Source organism: Myiozetetes cayanensis, unplaced genomic scaffold (genome assembly GCF_022539395.1).
Source record: "Myiozetetes cayanensis isolate MyiCay16 unplaced genomic scaffold, myiCay2020 scf13, whole genome shotgun sequence".
Taxonomy (NCBI): domain Eukaryota; kingdom Metazoa; phylum Chordata; class Aves; order Passeriformes; family Tyrannidae; genus Myiozetetes; species Myiozetetes cayanensis.
In genome coordinates, this window is record NW_026086937.1 from 9,690,158 (window position 1) to 9,711,260 (window position 21,103).

Below are 21,103 nucleotides of genomic sequence, written 5' to 3' on the forward strand. Positions count from 1 at the left end.
CGGGCAGGGCGGCACCGCCCCTTCCCCTGGCCGTGCGCGCGCGGGAGCCGAGCTCGCGGTCCGGCGGAGGGAGGCGCGAGGTGAGGGCGGCGGGCGCTGAGGGGCGACGGGCACTGCCCTGTCCTGCCCCGCTTCGCCTCGGGGGAGCTCGGTGAGGGGCGGCGGGCACTGCCCTGTCCTGCCCTGCTTCACCTCGGGGGAGCTCGGTGAGGGGCGGCGGGCACTGCCCTGTCCTGCCCCGCTTCACCTCGGGGGAGCTCGGTGAGGGGCGGCGGGCACTGCCCTGTCCTGCCCCGCTTCGCCTCGGGGGAGCTCGGTGAGGGGCGGTGGGCACTGCCCTGTCCTGCCCCGCTTCGCCTCGGGGGAGCTCGGTGAGGGGCGGTGGGCGCTGCCCTGCCTCGCCTTGGGGCACCTCGGGGTCCCTCTGAGCGGCTGCAAAGCCCCGGGACTGAGACGAGGGGGCCGGGAGGGGCGCTGGGAAAGAGTCTGTCCCTTGCAGCCGCGCAGACGGACCCCCCGAGCTGGGGGTTTCGGGTGAGGTTGGGCGGTGCTGGTGAGGAGGGAGCGAGGGGGCCGAAGGGGCCGCGGGCGGTGCCGGGGAGGTGAGGCAGCGCCCTGCCCGCCCGCCCAGCGCGGGGCCTGGTGGTCGTGTGGGCCGCCGTGGGACCCCCGAGCGGGGGGCCCTCCTCACAGCGGGTGAGGCGGCCGCTTCTGAACACGCTCCTGTGGAAAACTCCGGCAGCGCTGTTGAAAACCCGGGGGAGTGAGGAACATCACCGACCAGCTCCTGAGGAAAATCTGGGCTCCTCCAAGGCTGAGTCCTGACTGTGTGGGAGTGCTGGGCCCCGAGGGGAACGCTGTGGGAAAGATCATACATGAAAGATTTCTGAGCTTAGTCCATATGTTAAAACGTAATAACCATCTGCATAACTCCACTTCGTTTCTTGGTAGCTGTGAGAAACTTTCCTCCTCTCTTTGCCTGGTTCTGAGAAATAGTTGGGTGACAGATAAGTCTCACAAATTAAAAGAATGTTCTTATGTGTTCCAGCAGGATCTAGTTTTGTTTGGCATTGAAAATTGCTCATGGAGGATTGTTAAGCAGGAATCAATGACATCAGTCATCAGGAAACGCTCTTGGAAGGAAGAGTTGCTATCAGAGCAATCTTGCATGATGATAAAGGGCTCACGGATAACCTCTTAAGTAGTTGAATAATTCACAGGTCATAGACCAGTATACAGATGTTGCAGATGATGGAATTTATTTTTAGCATGAAATTTCTCTTGAGAAATGTGTTATCCAGTTTTTATTTTGTGTGAATAATCAGGGTGCCAGATTGTTGTCAGCTAAGTTCAGCTTCATGAAAAAGGACACCAAATGGCTTCAGTGTTTAACGTCTGTACTCTATCCTTGCCATTAAAAATTCCCTCTCAGTAACCACCTCTTCCTTATTGGGGTGATTGCTACGGTGGAGGAAGTAATTCGGTAACTCTTACCAGTGAAGTAGTCACAGCGAGCTAAAAAGTTGCATCTTTGTAAACCTAAATGAGGTTGCAATTGTGTACATATACATTATATACAGTAACTTTGAGAAGCAAATGCTGTAAGTCATCCCTGAGTTTGAAACAACTTTACCTGCTCCTTGGTACAAAAAGTTGGGCTCTGTTCGTCTGACACTAGACAGCTTGTTTTGACTCAAGAAGCAGTTTGGTGCCATTTCACAGGAAGCTGAACCTGCTGACAAAAATCTACTCGGAAGATGGAAAAAATCAGGCAGTGATAAAAAGTGGTAATGAGCTAGCTAGAGAAAAGGGAACTGTGGGCTTAGGGAGTGGGAACAGATACCTTTTGGTTAGAGGGTGATCCAGGGGAGGGTCTAGAAAGGAGACTTGTGGTCTCACAGATACTATTATATACTGATGTTTTTATGTTGTCACAGTAAAAGCCTTGATCTCTTGGATTCATCCAGGTCAGTGTGTTAGGGCTGTGGATGAGTCTATGTGTCAAGAGACTTTTTTGCACAGAGGTGTTGGATGAGAAATTTTTTTTAAATTTTTTTTAAGAAATATCTTTGGCATCTATTTTGTATTTTACACACAGCTGCATGTGAAAATTTTATATTGGCAACAGAAGGTAAAATGACTGAGTTTACAAGCATCTAGATAAAAGAGGAGGAGGAAAAGATTCATATTGAAACTGTTAGCTCTTTACAGAACACTCAAGCATGAATGGAAATGTTGAGGGGAAGGAGGCTTGAAAGAAAAAAAAAAAACAAACATGAGTTTGGGGGTTTTTAGCTTTGAAAAAAGTGTTTCCTGTAAAGAGCAAGATGTCTCTGAGCAGGGTGTTTGGTTTGGTTCATTTCCTGAAAGAGTGTGAACCTTTCAGGCTTCAGAATGGTTTGTCCTGTGTCTGGTGCCTTCAGCACTCCATGTTCATGTTGTTTGAATTTATTGTCTGGCCATGTTCGTAGGGACAATGGTAGCTGAAAATTCTGCCCCTCATTAGTACAGGAGAGTCAAATACCTGTACCCTGTGAAGGAATTGACACTGTTTCAGAATCTGGACATCCAATTAGGAACGCTGCTTCTGTTAATTTAGTGTGCAACAGTGGATATTACACTGGTTTGTTGCTTTTTTTTTTTTTCTTGTGCAATTTTTAATAAGCTGAAAAACTTTATTTTTCCAGATTTGTTCCTGTCCTTCCCTAAAAATGTCCAAGGTAAGAATAACATTTCTGTCTTCCAGTATGACAATGTGAAACAGATAATCTGTTTTTAAAATATTGATCTTCATGGACAAAATGTGCAACTTGCGTTGTGTTTGATGTATGCTTTATTATCAGTCCATAAGAGAGAATTCACATTTAGAAGACATGATACTGAAATATTGAGTGATGTAAAACATACATTAAATTACTTTCCTGCAAGTATAAACCTCTGCAGTTAACTAATACTCTTGGAAGGATTTAATTTTGGTCGTGGAGTTGTACACAAGCTCCCTGGTGCATCTTCATTGAAACTTCCATTGTGCTACTTTGTTTTGAGGAGGAACCATTTAAGAAAATTATGTTCTTAGATCTAATTTCTTCATTAGAAAGGATTGGTGATAACCTACAATATTGTTGGCCTACTGGACATACACCTAAATCTTGGCCCCCAGGATTTGGTATGGTGCATAAAACATCTCTGTCGGCTTATTGGAGTGAAATGAATGATAAAGGGTGCTTGAGTGATGTGTTTGAAGAGGTGAACTAAGAGATCTAAAGATTTCTCAGCCATATTCGTAGTAGTGGGCATTCCAAACACTATGGTGTAAATTCCCCTTCCCCCCACTTTGAGAGCTCTCTGAAGAGCACTTCCAGCAGATGACTGTCACTCCATGAGTTGCTCAGGGTTTTCCTTTGAATGTGCTAAGAGTGTATTAGAAATTATCATCTTTTTATTCAAGTCCATAAAAACTGGGCTCAAGGTTTTTTATGTTAACTGTGTGTGAAGACACTGTTTAAAGTACGGAATTAGTGACCACACTTCATATTTTGTCACACTTTGATAAATGGTTGTTTGGGATTTTGTTTCTTTTTTACTTCAGGTGTTCTGGGCTGGAGAGCTGAATAAATGAAATTTTTTATAAGCTCTAGGTCAGTGTAGTTTTCTGTACTTCTTTGTGAAACTGTTGAGTAGTAGGAACCTCTGAGTAGTTCCCTCTCCGTATGTCATACAGCTTCAAACCATTTGAAATCAACAAGGAAGGCAGTTATACAGACAAGTATGTCGTGAGTGATTGCTTATTATTGTCTTATTTTATTTCATTTTTAGCAACAGCCTGCTCAATTTACCAATCCAGAAACTCCTGGCTATGTTGGATTTGCAAACCTTCCCAATCAGGTTCACCGAAAATCTGTGAAAAAGGGGTTTGAATTTACTCTTATGGTGGTTGGTAAGGAAACACTTTTATAGTCTTTCTCAAAATTAGTACTTGCTCACGGGGAATTTGAAGTTAAAATGAATGTTAATTCCACTATTGTAAGGCTCCAGCTTGCATCACCTGTACTTTCTTTTATGGTTTGTTAATTTCCTTTTTTATAGTTTATTAATTCTTGCAGCAATTGTTTTCCACACTTCAAACCATGTTTGAATACATTAATAGGTTTGTGAGCAAAGAAATTCTGTTATGCACTCCAGCAATCATTTCTTCCTTTCTTTTCTCCTGTCTTACAGTTTTCAAGCATTCCATTTAAAATGTAGTTTTAAACTGGTTTTGCATTTGAATACAGTCTTTATTCACTTCCACGTTTTTATTAAGAGAGTTGTATTAAGGAGAACATTCTATTTAAAATGTTGTTTATGCTTCTGTAGTTCAACATAATCTGAACTCTGCTCTTTCCACCCCTTTAAATACTCTTGTAAAAGAAGAGAGAATTGGTTTTGATGTGAGCTCTTACTTTTTATATGGATCATGATTTTCTGTTTGCAGTTGTAATTTAAAGTGTAACTGATAATTCATTAAGAGTCTGTGTTGGTATCTAGAATGGAAAGAAAGATGTGGTGTCTGCAGAAATATCTTGATCCTTTGGGAAGTTGATTGCTGTTCAAAGTTATGTGGACTCCCAAATCAGACTCGGGTGTTTTCTCTGTCTCTCCAGTTGGACGCTGTAACTTCTGAGTTTTGGTGTTTGAACTCTGCCGTTCTCGCTTTTAAATAGGCTTTTGCAAAAAGTACCTTAATAGAATTAGGCTCTTTATTACCTGGCACCACAAGAAGTAAATCCCATTTGTATGTTAGACTTGTCCAAGAGAGATCACAGTGGGAATGAGCAGGAGAGGTGAGATAGTACAGGATGGGAGGTGTTTAAGTTCTTAATTGTTTTTTGGATTCCAGTAGTTACAGGGAGAGTCTATGCTCTCAAACCTTTCATTAGTTTTGCCAGATGACAGCCCTGGCACTGCTGTTATCCTGTTTCTATCTTTTGTACTTCGTTGTTGGACAGACTTGCCCTTGTCTTTGACTTCCTAGAATTTTATCGTAGTTGTTTACTGTATCTTTCTTTGGATTTCCTTTGAATGATACCATAAAGGATATCACATAAAATCTAAGGGTAAAGCCAAACTATAAGCAGCTGTTTCAAATTATGGTATCTGCTGTAACTCTTCAGAATTTACAGTTCACTGAGCCTAAAAACTTGGAAGTTTTGAGAAAGAAAAGATGTGCTTTCTCTGCTGCAGCTAAACTTAATTTCCAGATTTCTTTGAGACTAATTGGGATTAGTGCCATGTGAAAGGGTCCTGGCAGAGAGCAATGTAAAATTGTATAGACCAACAGTTGTTTCTAGCCCCTTGTAAAATAAAAATAGAGGGGAAATGACATGGTGTAAGAATATCAGAAAGGCAATTAATCCACCCATGTCAGAGTAAAATGGAACTTTACAGTCATTGCCTGCCAATATTTTGAGGGATAAATGAAAACTACAAGAAGAGAACTTGGAAAAATGTCATTTCATTGAAAATTTGGAGTGGTATTTTAAGATACACTAGCAGAGGGAGGCAGCTGATGTAAGATAAAATAAACTGTGCTTTAAATTGTTGATTATTTCAACAGTTTGGAATGTGAATTCTTTCCCTTCAAATATGCACAGGGTTTAACTATGTTCCCTTGTGGGCTGTGTCACAGTGCCTATATTCAACTATCATTCTTCATTAAGTTGCCATTTTTTTTCATTTCTGAGCATGATAATACTTCTTTTAAAGCTGTCTGCACTAACAGAGTCCTAATCAATGATTTTTCTTTTTCACAGTGTTTTTTTTCTTTTTCTGTTTACTGTGGTGTCTGAAAATATGAGTTGAATTTGCCTGCTTGGCTGTGTTGCTCCCAAAGAAATCCAAATCACTTGTATTTATTAACAATTTTGTGTTCATTCTCATTACTGAGCTATGACTTCATCTAAATAGTTATTTCACTTAAGAGTCACTAAACTACTGTAGCCAGTATAATCCTTGACAGCAACTATGAAAACTGATTTGGTTAATGTATTATATTTACCCAAACTGCAAGTATGGTGTGTGGCACTGGATGAAATCATACTTTTTTTGGTTTTACTGAAATGATTCCATGTGGCTGTTGAGTAACTCTGGGTGCATGTCTCCACTGGTGAAGGCTGCACTGGTACAAGCTGATTTTGAGAACTGCATTCTGTGAGGCAGTAAAAACTGGCAGCTCTTACTCCAATATTTGTTTAAAAACAATTTCCATCCTTTTTTTTTCGTTTTGTTCAGGTATTTTAGTCAGACTCCTATTGCAGAACAGTCTGTGTTACTTAGGGATTATGTGGCCCACCATTTTTAACATCTAATTTTTCTAATTCATTTCTGTCAACACCTGAAACAAAGCTAAAATTCTACAAAAGTATCTCTTCAGTGAATTCAAGTACTGAGCACTTCAAGAAGCTGCTCTTTTTTATGTTGTGAACATTTGTTGTGATTAAGATCTTGATCTTTAACTAATTACTTGACCTTTGAACTTTTCCCTCATGGCTTGGTCAGTAGCCCTAGAACAAAAATCTATGGTATCATTGGGTAATCCCCAAGTTCATCAGTATGAAAAAAAAATGCTCAGTGGTCCTGTCATATTTCTCTTTCCTTGGGTTCTTGTTTGCCATATTAGCATAAAAAGCAGAAATAAATCCCCCTTAATGATGTCTGGGTCTACAGACAATGCCTTTTTCATTGTTTAAATTGATGATATAGCCTAGGCAGGATCTAGTTTCTCACTAGGTATGATCTTTCACATTCTGGAGTGGTAAGAGAAATCTATGCCTTAAAAAATCAGGAGATATGAAATGGGAAATATTAAGTTTAAATTGATCAGACCTCCATTTGACTAGCAGATTTAATTACAAATCATCAGTGAAGGCTCTGGGAAAGTGTATTATAAAGGTGAGATGTAAAAATTGTTATTCAACCTTTTTGTGCAAACTTTTCCTATTCAAAATTATAAATTGTAAATTTTTAATTTGACAGAAGGATGAAAAAATTTATAGTCAGATAATACTGTCTGGATACAATTGAAATTATCTATGTACATATTTTGAATTCATTACAGGTGAATCTGGATTGGGAAAATCTACATTAATAAACAGCCTCTTCTTGACGGATCTCTACCCAGAAAGGATAATCCCAGGAGCTGCTGGTAAATACACCTTTGTTCTAGTTCCTCTGTGCTCAATGATTTTCAGACTTGAATGCTTTAATCTTTGGAATTTAGTAACAATCAGCAGTGATTTCTACCTGTAATAATTTCTAATGTATTTCATGACACTTGAACTGTGTCATAGAATTGGTTTCCTCTGCACCAGATATCTATGGGATGTTTATTATTTAGTCCTTGCGCGTATTCTATTAGCACCGAGAAAGTTGATCCCTTCTTCTGCTTAAAGAAAGTCATTGTGTCACAGAAAGATAAACAGTCTTTATTTATTTAGCTTTATTTAACTTTATTTAGTTTTTAATCAATTGCAATTTTAAACATATGAATTGTTTACACCTGCTTGGATTGCACTCTAATTTGTTTGCTTTGGGTTGGTATTTAGTGAATGTGAACTTCACCTCCTGTTGTTCTTCAGTCCCTTGTCCTTTTTTTATCCTGTTAACCAAGGCATACAATAATCCAACAGAAGAGAATATTGTAAGAAAATAGAGGAAAATGCTATTTCCCCCCTTTGCTAGTTGTTTAATTACTTGATTTTTAATAGTTTATCATGCTAGCTGATGATTACTTATCACATTCAGCCTTAGGAAAAAATCCATTATGCATAATTTCATATTGTTCTCCAATTACCTACAATTTTGTCTCAATCCCTTTTGCTTTAGTTTCTACGCTACATATAAGAAAAGCATGAAGTCTCATATTATCCTCTAACAACATCTGAAGAATTTATGTATTGAGTCTTGCTGTTATCAGGGCCTGAGAATGTAATCCATAGAATAATATTTCTATGGTTGTATCTGCCAGTTAGTCTTCGGAGCTTATCTCAAAGTGACACGTTCTTACAAATCCAATTCTGAAATACCAAGTTTGTTGTCTTTCAGATAAGATTGAACGCACCGTGCAGATTGAAGCCTCGACAGTTGAGATCGAAGAGAGAGGCGTGAAACTGCGTCTGACAGTTGTAGATACACCAGGATACGGGGACGCTATCAACTGTCGAGATTGGTGTGTGCACAGAGAGTATACCTTGATCTGTGTGTGGAGACTGACATGCATTTCACTTGTATGTCCTTGGGGGAGGGAACACGGGGTGTGTGTGAAATGCGGAATATGAGGTGCGATTTTCGTGGGATTTTTAGAAAACCACGTTTTCTAATTTTGAGGAAGCTTAACTTAAGTGTTACGAATTAATTCAGATACATGTAAAGAGGCATCAGTAACTTCCACACAACTTGAAATAAATTTTGTGACACACATATGGGGTTTTTTTCAGTCAACTTTCTTAAACTTGAAAGAGCTTTAAGTGAAAAGTGACCTTGACTTAATTTGTAGTCACAAAGTTATGGAACCACTGGGACACAAGAATTTCAACAATACTCTGAGAAAGCAAAGCACCTAGTCTTTAGTGTGAACAAAAATCCACCTTTATATCTTGCCCACATTCACTTGAGCATTCTCAGATTTTGTGCTTCATTTTTAAGTGCTTTTCATCATCTTTGGTTCTGATTGTTTGGTTTGAAGGGGTTTTTTTACAAATTTACAAGTACTGAGAAATGTACTCAGTAAGTACTGTAGTAAGTACTGAGAAATAATCTGGAGATCAGTGGCAATCAGTTTCCAATGGTAATCCCTTTCCCCACATCTCTCAGGCCTCTGAACCTCGAGGTAGGAGCTGTGTAATCTCAAACCCTGTAGTAACAGAGCAAGGGGCAACAGTTTGAACCTGGAAGAGAAGGGAAGAAATGTTTTACAGTGGTGATGTTGAGACACTGGCACAAGTTGCCCAGAGAAACTGTGGCTACCCCATCCCTGGGAGTGTTCGTGGCCAGGTTTGACAGAGCTTGGAACACCCAGACTAGTGGAAGGTGTCCCTGCCCACAGCAGGGGTTTGAAACCAGGTGATCTTTAAAGGTCCCTTTCAACCCAAACCATTTTATGATTTTAAATCAATTTGAAACAAGAACATTAAATTATCTGGCACATGTGTGATTAATGCTAATAAAATATAAATACTAACCCAAGAGAAATTTGGTATGGAACTGAAGTTGTGCTATATATATGTATATTTTGTCTTACTATATATATATTAAAAAAATGCATGTAGTATCTTGTTATTCTATAATTCAGTTACAATTTTAAGATATGTGTGCTTCTGCTTTTCCAGTCCTACCGAACCAGTACATGAATTTTTTTCCATCTGAAGGTTGGTTCACCGGCAGGATGTCTTGTTGTTTTAATATTACTTTTGAAACAGCACTACAGTTACTGACCATTTGGTGATTTCTCAAATCCATATTTATTTTGCAGCTTTAAGACCATAATCGCTTACATTGATGAGCAGTTTGAGCGATACCTGCACGATGAGAGTGGTTTGAACAGAAGGCACATCATAGATAACCGGGTTCATTGCTGCTTCTATTTCATTTCACCATTTGGTCATGGGTAAGTGTTTCTCTGTCATTTTTTCTTTTACATTATTTTTTTCAGGGAGTTCGTTTGTGCCTGTTGACTTAAATTTTCAGAATCAGGTTGCCATTACTTAAGGGAGTGCTATAACTACTGGCATTATTGGATACATTCTCTCTGTGTAAAGAGAGATATTTGTGTTGGTGTGAAAGTAAATTGGTAATTTAGACTAAAAATAAATAAAACTTTTTCCATATTTTTATTTTAGCCTTAAACCTCTGGATGTTGAGTTTATGAAGGCCATACACAACAAAGTAAATATTGTACCAGTGATTGCAAAAGCTGATACACTTTCTCTGAAAGAGCGAGAGAGACTGAAGAAAAGGGTGAGTGTTTTTCTAGCTTGCAGAAATGTGTTGTCCTTTGATTGTAGCAGTATGGTGGCTGAAGGGAGGGACATTCTGATTAACCTTACTCTGTCCTAGCTGAGGAAAATATAATCTCCTGCACAGCATAACATCATTGAATATGTGGTTTGATATCTTGTAAATTATTTTATTATGTACTTAAGTGAAAAATTGTCCTTCAAGTGTTACTTGCAAAGTGGCAGATTGGCTACATTTACAATTACATTATGAGAGCATTTTGAAACTTTGGAAATATACTTAGATACATTTGCTGATGGTAATTGTTCTCTTACCTGTTTAATCAGTTGCAAAGTAGAGACTGCATCAGAATATATATACACACACACACACATATATATATATGTGTATATATATATATTTTTTTTTTTTAACCCCGTCAGACTTTTGATGGTTGAAGAATGGGTTTTTCAGAGATGTTTCTGATTTTGGGGTTGCTTTTCTTCCCCCATGTCACTCTTCTAAATCATTCCAGTTCTTCCAGGGGCAAGAGGTCTTAACACATTGAATCTTGCAGGACTTGATGCCATATTTGCTGGAGGGGAGAGCAGGAGAGCAAAGGCTGGAGGAGTCAACAAACCATCATGAGTTAATAAGAGATATGAAGTTTAGAAAGAAGGGTTAGAATTAAGTTGCCAAAAGGCATTCTTGATCCAGTCTTAGCTCTTGTATTTAAAACTTTATGTATGATTTTTTTTCAGTTATTTTGAAAATCCTTACAGCTATCTTACCTAATTTGCAATAAAAAGAGAGGCATATACTTTTGTAGAAATACTTATTGTACTAGAATTCTGCAGAAATAAGGATTGTTTTATTGTTTTTAAAGAGGAAAATTTGTGTTTATGGCAAATGGATTCCAGCTGCAGATGCCATTCTTGGCACTCATGAAGAGAGAAAAAAGTATTTGTTGTGTCTGTAACTCAGCTAGTTTTTTAAACACTCCCACCTCTACCACCCAAGTAGTAATTCAGAGGTAAGAACAAGGAGGTTTAGGAGGTTTATGCTGTGGCTTCTGAGTCAATGCTTTTATTATTACAAAAAAAAAAAAAAAAAGGTTTAAAAAACAGTTTCCACAAAAGACAGTGTTTGTGTGAACACTATTGTTTGTCTGAAAGTCTGTGGCAAGTAGTTGTTGAATATCCTGAAGAAATATAGTGTTTAAAAACAAATCGTTGTCGAGTAACTTGGATCAATAAGATAGATCCAGATTTAAGAGACTGAGTATTAAGTAATTTTATGTTAAGATTTAAAAATACTGCCTCTACATTTATATTATCTTGATTTCTTATGTTACAAATCTCAGATTCTGGATGAAATAGAAGAGCATGGCATCAAGATTTATCACCTGCCTGATGCTGAATCAGATGAGGATGAAGATTTTAAAGAGCAGACCAGACTCCTGAAGGTGTGACTGGCTTCATAGGTTACATATGTGAATAATGTATTGTATTCAGACTGCTCAGATGGCTTTAGATGAGACCTGGAGTGAGTCACTGTGTCTCTGTGCCCAGGCTTCCCTAGCTGGAAGATGATGGCAACAATTACATTCATCTTTTTACACCTTCAAATTAAAAGAATTACCAACTTATTACCATTGCATGCAGTCCTGAGCAGAACAAGAGTTGTTCTTGGAGTTGTTTGTCCTGGTCCATTATTAGTAACTTCTGCACTTTTGGCTTTCAGGCCAGCATTCCATTTTGTGTGGTGGGATCCAACCAACTCATTGAAGCCAAAGGTAAAAAAGTTAGAGGTCGGCTCTACCCATGGGGTGTAGTTGAAGTGGAGAATCCGGAGCATAATGACTTCCTGAAGCTAAGGACCATGTTAATGTAAGTTAAAAACTCCAGTTAAATGATAGCTTAAAAACCAATCACCAAGGTGCTCGAACACTATACTGGGAGTTTGAAGCGATTGTGGAATCCTTGGAGACATTCAGAATTTGTTTGGGGAAAGCTGAGCTAGGCATAGTCAGGGATTGAACCACATAGACCTGACAGGTTCTCTCCAATCTGAATTACTCAGTGATTCTTTGAAAATAATCTTTTGTCTGATTCTTTTGCTGAATGCAGTGTTGTAGCACCGTTCAAACCCCCAGGAACATAAACCAGCTTGTTTGAGGCCCTGTACTTATTTCAGATGTATCTATAGGCAGATACATCTGCAAAGGAACAGACTTCAAAAGTCCACTGGTTGTTTTTATCCAGGCTTTGCTGCTCTGTTTCTCATGCCCAGCTTCATCAAAGGACTCACCCAGGAGGACAACTTCAGCCAGGGCAGCCTCAGGGCTGAAGTGGTCCCTTTACTGCATCGATTTCCCTGAAATTAACTTTTAAATTAGTATTTTAAGAGAGTGTGCATGCTAAGCACATTAAGCCAAGGCAGTGTTGAATGTGAGAGTTCGTTAAGCAAGCTGATGTGACACAGGGATGTTTCATCTTTTAATTACTTTTTTTCCTCCAGCACCCATATGCAAGACCTTCAGGAGGTGACCCAGGACCTTCACTATGAGAACTTCCGCTCTGAAAGGCTCAAACGAGGCGGCAGGTTGTTGTCTTGTGGTTACATGCTGTTCCTTCCTCTTCTGAATTTATTTTTTGGTCTCTCATTGTCTCACCTATTGTTTCATTGCTAGGATTTGTTAGATGAAGGGCAGCTCTGTAGCTCCAGGAAGCACCAAATTCAATTGACCAGCTTACAGTGAGTGTAAGAAAAAGTATTTGGTAAATCTGAAGAGACAGTTGTGGCATTGAAAAGGAACAGTTAGATCTGTGCTTTGGTCTGAGACATGAACACAGCTGGACTGGAATGTTGGAGGTACATAAGTAGACAGATGTCAATGATAAACATTGTCTAAGAAAATCTGCAAGCTAGGCCAGGGCTGATATATTTAAAAGAGTTTTCAGAATTAACAACTGGAGTATTTGGACCGTGTCTTTAAAAAAAAGATGCTTGAGTTCTTTTGCAGTGCTTTCTTAAACATGCCATGCATAAGTAATTTTCTTTACCTAGCAGTCACAGTGCTGTCAGCCCTATTTTGAGCTGGGGTGGTTTGAGCACAGCTTTCGTGGTAAGGGAGAAGGGCAGAACACCCCACTTTTAACTGCAATAGCAGGATTTGTAAAGTTGTGATGGTGAGTTCTTGTGGAAAATTGGCTGTTTCCTGATTTAGATGTTTCAGCTGCGTCTCTTACTGCAGCCACTAGAGGGTTCCAAATTGCACATTTCAGGGGCTTTGGTGCATTTTGCAAAGCTTTTGCCATCCTGCTGTTGACAGAAGTTTTGTCATATGCCTGGGCAGTTTTCAGCCAAAGGAGTTTGTCTCTGCCTGTAGCACTGGCCTACAAGTCCAATTTTGCCCTTTGGGCAAGATGAAGTGCCCTTCTCTCCTGGCTTTTTAGATCCTGACTTCTGAAGTTCAAGGTAAAACCCCCCAAATTTCCCAAGTTCTGATGTTATTCAACAGATGTGTAGAAAGGCCTTAGAAGTATTGCTACCTAAGGTCATCCAGAGTTAAATCAATTTTTAAAATTTTTAGAGGATTTAAAGTTGCCTCTGCCAGTGACCTGTGGCAATAAGTTGGTGTTAATTTGGGTTATATGAAACTAAACATGTTTTGGTATCTTGTCTAGTGAAGTGGCCAATATACCTTTGTTTTCACATTTCTGAAATGGATGTTAGAATGCAGTCAGGTTTACTGTAAGAGAGGATAGTTTGCATGTGAATTTTTTTCAATCTTGCACCTCCCCCACTAAGAGGGCTTGGCAATAGGTGCCTGTTGACTGTATTCATTAATATTCCCAGAGGTTTTGGGGCACAGAGGATTTTTTGACAATCTGTTTCTTCATTAAACTTTTAACAAACACCAGTTTGTTCACTTTGTATTTTTGATGGCATTTGCTTGATTAGATCCATTAGCAGATCTTTCTGTTGTGACATGGAGTTGGAGAAAGCTGTTAACAAAGCAGTAGGCGGTCTTGAATAGAGCCAGGTGGGAATCAGTCGCTTCTCCCAGGTAACAAGGGACAGAACAACAGGAAACGGGCTCAAATTGCACCAGGGGAGGTTTAAATTGGATATTAGGAAAAATTTCTTCACTGAAAGGGTGGTCAGGCACTGGCACAGGCTGCTTAGGGCAGTGATGGAGTCAGCATCCCTGGAAGAGTTCAAAAGGCTTGTGGATGTGGCATTTGGGGATGTGGTTTAGTGGTGAACACAGTGCTGGGTTAATAGTTGGACTTCATGATCTTGGAAGGCTTTTCCAAACTTAATGGTTTCATGTTTCTAACAATACTCATCTTATTGTAGGAAAATAGAAGATGAAGAAGTAAATAAAGACCAGATTCTGCTTGAGAAGGAAGCAGAAGTAAGATGACAGAATTTTGTATTCTTGTAATGGGGGGGATTTTTGTTCTTGTGTCACTACTTTAGGTCAAATTATTTATATGGTCTTGGTAATTTGTAAAGGAAAAGACAGTTATATATGTTTACCAATATAAAGTTATATAAGGTTCAATGAGAAAATGGAATGCAAAGACGTGCAGAGGAGTCTCAGGATAGGGATTTTTTGGAACAAATGGAATCTGTTAAAATTCCATTCCATTGTAGTGCTCAGCAATGGATGAAACACACACTGTGTGGGCAAGGAGAACCAATCTCACAAAACATGCAAAGGTTCTACAGTTAACAACTGCAGATTGGGAAGAAGTCAATTTAGCTCTGCAACAAAGGAGGGAATGATGGCAGGAATGGTCAGGAATAAAGAATGAAACAAATTCTCCTTCTGCCACTATAACAAATTCATAATGGGTAACTCTAATGCGCTTTTTGTTGTATCCCTAACTCAAAAAAGGGTATATCCAAGACTAGGAAAAGTACAGTGAATAGCAAAAACTGGACAGAAAGGCTGAAGTGGAGACCTGAAGCAGGTCCTGTACAAGGGGAGATGGGGTTAGTGCTCTTGTTGAGAAGTAGATACCAGAAGGGAAAGGGCCTTACATGGTTATAGATGGCAGGATGAATGGGAATCTACTGTACAGGCAAGAGGTCTTGGTTACTGGGATTAACAGGTGGCTGATTTAAAAAATTCAAAGTTAAAAAAGATGCTTCTAAGATAGTCTGTAAATTGTGAAACTCATTAGCATGGCATTTGTGCATAAGAAGGTATTTTTGAGCAGATAAGCCCAAAAATGCTGAGAGACTGGAGACTTTGCTTTCTGCATGAATGCGCTCGCTAAATGCAAAGGTAGAATTTTTTGTTTTAACAAGTTCCGAAGGGACAGATTCTCGAGTTTGAGAGTGTGTGTGGGTAAGTTCTGGGAGCGGGCATCTCGTGTTCAGGCTCTTCCATGTGCTTCCTAAGAGCCAGTACTGGAGAGGGGGCTGAGTTAGATGAACTCCTGAGCTTGCCCTAGCACAAGCAGATGCTCAGCCTTCTGTTAGTGATCTTAGTGGTGACAAAAGGTCTCAAAAGATAACCAGAGTAAAAATGAAAAGGATTGTTGTTTCAAGGAATATGAAAAAAAAAAAAAGAATAGTGTAACATTCTGCAGGTTTAACTCTGTTTGGTTTGAGTTAACAGTGTAAGTGCACAAAGGCAAAGGCACCCAAAATTATTCCAGTGAGGCTGACTTGCCACCTCTCAGAGCTGGGTACAATAAAAGAATTTAAGTACTGTAATATGAATTAATCTTAGTAGCTGAGTTACATAATTACCTTGTGTTTAAATGTTGCAAAAACTGACCTTCAACCAAGTTTAATAATGCTTATGTCTTCTTGGGTGATTTGCCTCTAATACTTGCTTCGAACTAGTCATCACTAGCAAGGGAGTTGGGGAGCAATCCTGACAATTTTTTTTTTTTTGGTGGCAGATACTGGTATAGTTTGGAGGAACATAAACAAGCTGCTTTTCTTCTTGTGATAAACTTTAGTAACTGTGTTTATTCAGCACTTCAGCAGCATCATTTTTATGCATTTAACTTCAGAGACTTCCATTTAGAGATGCTTAAAAGTCCCATCCCACAGTGCAATAATAAAGCCTGTTTATTCCGGTCAGTAAATGCCAATCTCTTCAGGGATGAAGAGCAGTAGAAGATACCGTAACCCAAGGTCAGATAAAGAAAATTTGTTTTATATAAACAAATAATAGGTTGGTGACAGTGAAGAATTATGTTGTGAGGGGAGATTAGGCTACAGAATTCTTCTGTGCTACTTTTCCAGCTGCGCCGCATGCAGGAGATGATTGCGAGAATGCAGGCACAGATGCAGATGCAGATGCAAAGTGGAGAAGGTGACAGCAGTGCAGTTCACGGGCACCATGTGTGAAGTCGTGGGTAAGATGTTCAAACAACTACTTGAAGGGTTCTCCTTTAGCTGCCCACTAGTGTGACTGGTATTAAGAAGTTCTGGAAAAATGTTTACAAGATGCGTTTCCATAGGTTTCAATTTGAATTTTAATTTTTAAGGATTAACTGGTGTTTGTGAAGTGAAATGACTCGGAGTCATTGTTGTGGTGTTGTGTGTATGTGTATATGCAAATTTTCCAGAAACTCAATACAATATATGCTGGTAAGAAGTCGTCTTTGAAATAGTTTAAACAGTTGATTCTCAAGCTCATAATGCAGCCATTGTTTCCTTGTGACTTATAAAACATGTGCAGTTTTTTGGGGTTTCTAACTGAGAAGACAACTGATCTGAAATTTGTATTTTCCTGCCTTGTTTTTAGATGACTTTATCTCCTGACTCAAAGGAGACCTTCTGGAGTTGGATTGCAGTGGTGTTGGAGCAGAAAGGATGCCTCTTGCTCCCATGTGACTTGGAGCTGGCTGTAGAGTTTAATGTGGGAATGTTTTGTGGTAACTCTTGTGAGATGTATTTTGTAACATGTAGTCACACAATATTTTATATATTATACACTTTTGACTTTGGTTTTTTTTAGTCATTCTTACGTTGAGGTTGTTTTTGATTTCCCATTGTATTAGGGATACAAAATAGACATTGAAACTTTTCTAGCCTGATACAGCATTAGATAATACTTTTTTTTAATATACCTTATTAGCTCTCTACTTTTAACTTTGTATTCCATTTAGAAAACAAATGTCTGTCAGTGATATCTTCCTCAGAGCCAGGTATCAGTCACCTCACTAAGGATCCCTGCAAGGTTGATTTTATATCTATTGCAGTGTTTACATGTGTGTGTCTGGGAGACCATCAGCCCCTTCTCTGTCTCTGCTCACTGCAGGAGGATTTCCTTGGCTTCTGCAAGCATCAAATGAAAACTCAAGCATTCCTTGTGTCTTAGCAAAAGAAAGAAGAGGAAATGCCTCTGGGAGAGGCACACTGTATGTTACATGGCAGGCGTTATTTCCTTCAGATTTAACCTTGATGGTTATTATTTGCCTAAAATCTCTTACTCTCCAGCAGCTAATTTTGAAGAGTTTCTTGTAGGTTAGCACAAGTCAGTCCCTCTGTTTTCTGGTGTTATTGTATCCAAATAAACTTGAATAATGCTGATATTGTTAAATGAGGTAAACCCCAAAGAGTAGTTTTCTATGCACGTGTATTTCCTATATCCAAAAGCATAAAAAATTCTATAATCCCTAATTAGTATTTTGATAATATTTTTAGGGCATTGAAAACTGTTAAATATAGTATAAAATATATACTAGCACACTTCTGTTTTTAAAAGTAATCTGTGCCTGACAGGATCAATGCAAACCGTATTTTAAGCTCTTGCTCCAAGATGGAGTCAGCAGTGTTACTTTGGACATGACTCTGATTTTTTTTAATTAGGCCAAGGTTACTTCCCTTAACACTGATAGCACAGGAGGCTGTTTTCAGCTTGGCTGGACTTGTGCTGCATATCATGCCTGGAATTGTGTTTGCAGCAGGAATCACATCTGTAGCACACAGCTGCCCAGGTGGTAGCTGACAGGGCAAGCAGTGACACACCTTGGGTTGTCCACTGCTTCTGATAAAGCCAGCATTCAGACTTCTTCTTCTGATCTGTTGCAAAACATCCTTATCAAAACAGCTAATAAACAGGTAGAATTACAACTTCTTTCTTCTCTTTGAGCTCAGGTGCAGCTGTGACTTTTATAAATTTTTTTAATGTTTCTTTGACAAAAATAACAGGATTTCTACAGCTAATGTGTAATTCCACTGGTACTTCAGTGGTTAGATTAAATACAAACCTGCTAAGCAACTGAAACTTTTACCTGCCTGAAACTACTGTTTATAAACTGGTTTATGTTTGAATCTTTCTAAAAATATGCAATAAACCCCTGCATCATAGGCTTTGCTGGGGAGCTTCAGCTCTCTTTACGAAAGCAATTACTGTCAAAGTTGGACACAGCTCATTTGACCTTCCCTAACCTTGACAAAAGTGAAAACAAGAACCTTTTTGTGTGCTGAGATTCACAGAAGCGTTAAGTCCCGTCTTGTCAAATATTTGCATACAAAACTTGGGTGGAAAAACGTGTGCTTCTAAATTCTTGGGTTGCTTTTTCAAAAGAAAGTACAGAAACAAAGCAATGTGGCAGCACTGTCACAGAACACTCCACACCACCCTATTTATTTCTGTTGCTATGAGCCTGTACTCGAAGAAAAACTGTGAAATCTAAAGTGTCTGCACAGGGACCTCGTTGTACATGTCACTCTCCCTGTGTTTGTTGGGTTGATAGTTTTTTCCTGGAATTTTTAACATGGAAAGAAAAGTAGATTGTCCATGCGTTTGGTGCTGTTTGTTCACTACCTGTGGAACTATTTCAGGCAATATGTGATTCTTTGAAATAGCACATATCTATTAAAATATTTGATAAGGATATAGTATTTTGTTTGGTTCTTAGACAAAAAAGATTTTTGATCTACAGATTCTAGCAGGATAAATATTTTTGTATGTTGTTTTGGTTTTTTTGAGGGGGAAATGCAAGTTTATGGCACTTGCCATTTTAACTGCAATACTCAAAGACAGGTAATTGCTGCTTCTTCCTAAGCCCTTGGGGTGATTGCTCATAGTGTGCCTGATGTCTCTGAAGGTCTATTTCCCCTACACTTTCCTTGAGATGGTCTTGAAATCTGTGGCTTCATGTTAAGACATGTAAAGTGGGACTACTTTTCTCAGAAGCTGTTTCAGACAAACTCAGCTGCTGGTAGAAGAACGACTCAAAGTATCAGAAAGACTTGGGGACAAAAGGTAGATGTTGTCTGGTGGCTTGTTGAACCAGCACAGTTGTTTTTCTGTTACAGCATTGTGACGGTTTTCATTTTAGGAGTCAGAATACTTTGGAATTTGCAGAGCTTTATAGTTGGCAGCATTTATTATGTGTTCTTGGTACAAAAATCTGTTATATTCTGTTTTATGTACTGCCATTAACCAAAAGGATAATAAAAAAATGCTAAAAAAAATTTTGTTTTTATTACGATTCTTTATTATAATCAATCCTGGCAATATTAATTTGTGGTGATATGTTTGAAATATTGTCCTCATTCCTGCCAGGACAGGGTTAATTTTTGCAGCAACCAAGATGGGCCATGGCCAGGACCTGGAGATTGTTCTCTACCACCTCATGGCAGTGCTGGGGGCAGGGCAAAGGAGTCTTCTCCAGGGAGAAGGGGCTCCTTCCCAGTGAGTAAGAGTGGTGCTGGTCCTGAGCCAGAGGGAGCGATGTGGCTGCCTGAATCCTTCTCTCTTTTGTACACTTTTGTTATTAATATTGTTGCTGTTACTGTTCTTTTTCTTATCTCATGGCTGTTTCCAGTAAATTGTTCCTATCTCAATCTTTATCTCCAATTCTCCTCTCCAGCCACCAGCAAGGGGTGGGGGTGGAGTGAGTGAGCACCAGTGTGGTTTGGAGTTTCAGTGGGAACACTAAATTGGGGAGTACACTTCCTAAACCGTGACAAGCATAAAGGAGAAATGCAGTTGTGGTTGAGAGAGAACACGATGAACCTGCATCAACTGTAGTCATTAAGTATTGTGTGCTCTGAGTGTATTGGAACAGTGCATTTGCCCGTGGCTGTTCCCAGAGCTCCCAAAGTCCTACCCATGGGATCTTGCTTTTTCAGCAGCTTTCACCAAACTTGCATGACCCTTAATCATGATGTTAGCATAGAATGGAGCTGCTTATTCTTAGGTGGGGCTTTAAGGGTCATTATTTTCTCCTGCTTCATTTCTGGCGAGAGTTAAAGACTGGTTGATCCTTTTTCTACATATTCCAAAATAATTTAGGCTTCATCTTCCCGTAAAACAACTTCAATGGCCCTTATGGCTGTTGCAGATTAAGAACCTGGTGGCTGCGTCCTTGTTTTTGGATTCTTGAACTAACTGATTTTAGAGCAATACTTTAAATTGGGAATGTGTGGCTTTTGCTCATGCCCTGCTCTGGAATGATCTCTGTATGTTCATGTTTTCTTTAGCTGAAATATTTGGTGTGGAACTGGTACAGTAAAGGAAGATTCATCTCTAGGTTATAGTGAGAAAAGGAAGCATCCTGAATATGTGAGACCTGCTTTTTGAAAGAAAGCTTTTTATTTGTACTGTTTGTGTTGGTTTTTTTGTTTTTTTTTTCCAGAATGCCATCCTTTCAGTCAGGTGTAGAAGACTACTTTCCTTGAAATCAAATCCGATTCTGGAAAGGAGTGCTGGAAAAAAATTGCACTAAGAGTTGCACAATTACTGGATTACTGGAAAACTTATTATAAAAAGATCTACCAGATTTGTTAGTTCCATGCACACAAACAAAAAGAATTGTAATTGTGGACAGGGAGTGAAATAGAGTGTCAGAACTGAACTGTAAACACCTCACAAAACCGGGTAGGTGTATTGTAAGCTTTCTGTTCAGAAACATGTGGATTGGTGCAAGTGGTCTTCTCAAACCTTTTTATATTATACACTCTTAGGTAGGAAAAAAGGGAGATAGGTCTTGCAAAAAAACCCCCCAACAATAAAAAGAGTATAAATATTATGAAAATCATTATAATCCCAACTAGCCATATTGAAAATGTCCTTTGTACATTCTTTTGCTATTGACAGGACTAGCAGGAAGGTTACACTAGTGCACTAATGCATTGTGCT

At 39.2% G+C, this 21,103-nt stretch overlaps 1 protein-coding gene across 1 annotated transcript; it reads left to right on the top strand.

Annotated features, from left to right (window-relative positions):
• The first annotated feature begins 7 nt into the window (after window positions 1–7).
• Window positions 8–19,428, top strand: SEPTIN2 (septin 2). Its single transcript, XM_050308234.1, has 13 exons — window positions 8–80; window positions 2,688–2,720; window positions 3,817–3,937; window positions 7,097–7,183; window positions 8,083–8,206; window positions 9,509–9,643; window positions 9,876–9,993; window positions 11,336–11,437; window positions 11,716–11,861; window positions 12,493–12,576; window positions 14,338–14,395; window positions 16,249–16,361; window positions 16,754–19,428. Exons 2-12 carry the CDS (start codon window positions 2,712–2,714, stop codon window positions 16,351–16,353), a joined length of 1,089 nt encoding a protein of 362 aa, XP_050164191.1. The 5' UTR covers window positions 8–80; window positions 2,688–2,711; the 3' UTR covers window positions 16,354–16,361; window positions 16,754–19,428.
• Window positions 19,429–21,103: the final 1,675 nt, after the last annotated feature.

Bases quoted from the DNA above. Each gene is read 5' to 3' on its own strand.
- SEPTIN2 (XM_050308234.1), top strand. The intron at 8,207-9,508 runs GTGTGTGCACAG...TTTATTTTGCAG, and splicing joins GCTATCAACTGTCGAGATTG to CTTTAAGACCATAATCGCTT. The intron at 11,438-11,715 runs GTGTGACTGGCT...TTTGGCTTTCAG, and splicing joins AGCAGACCAGACTCCTGAAG to GCCAGCATTCCATTTTGTGT.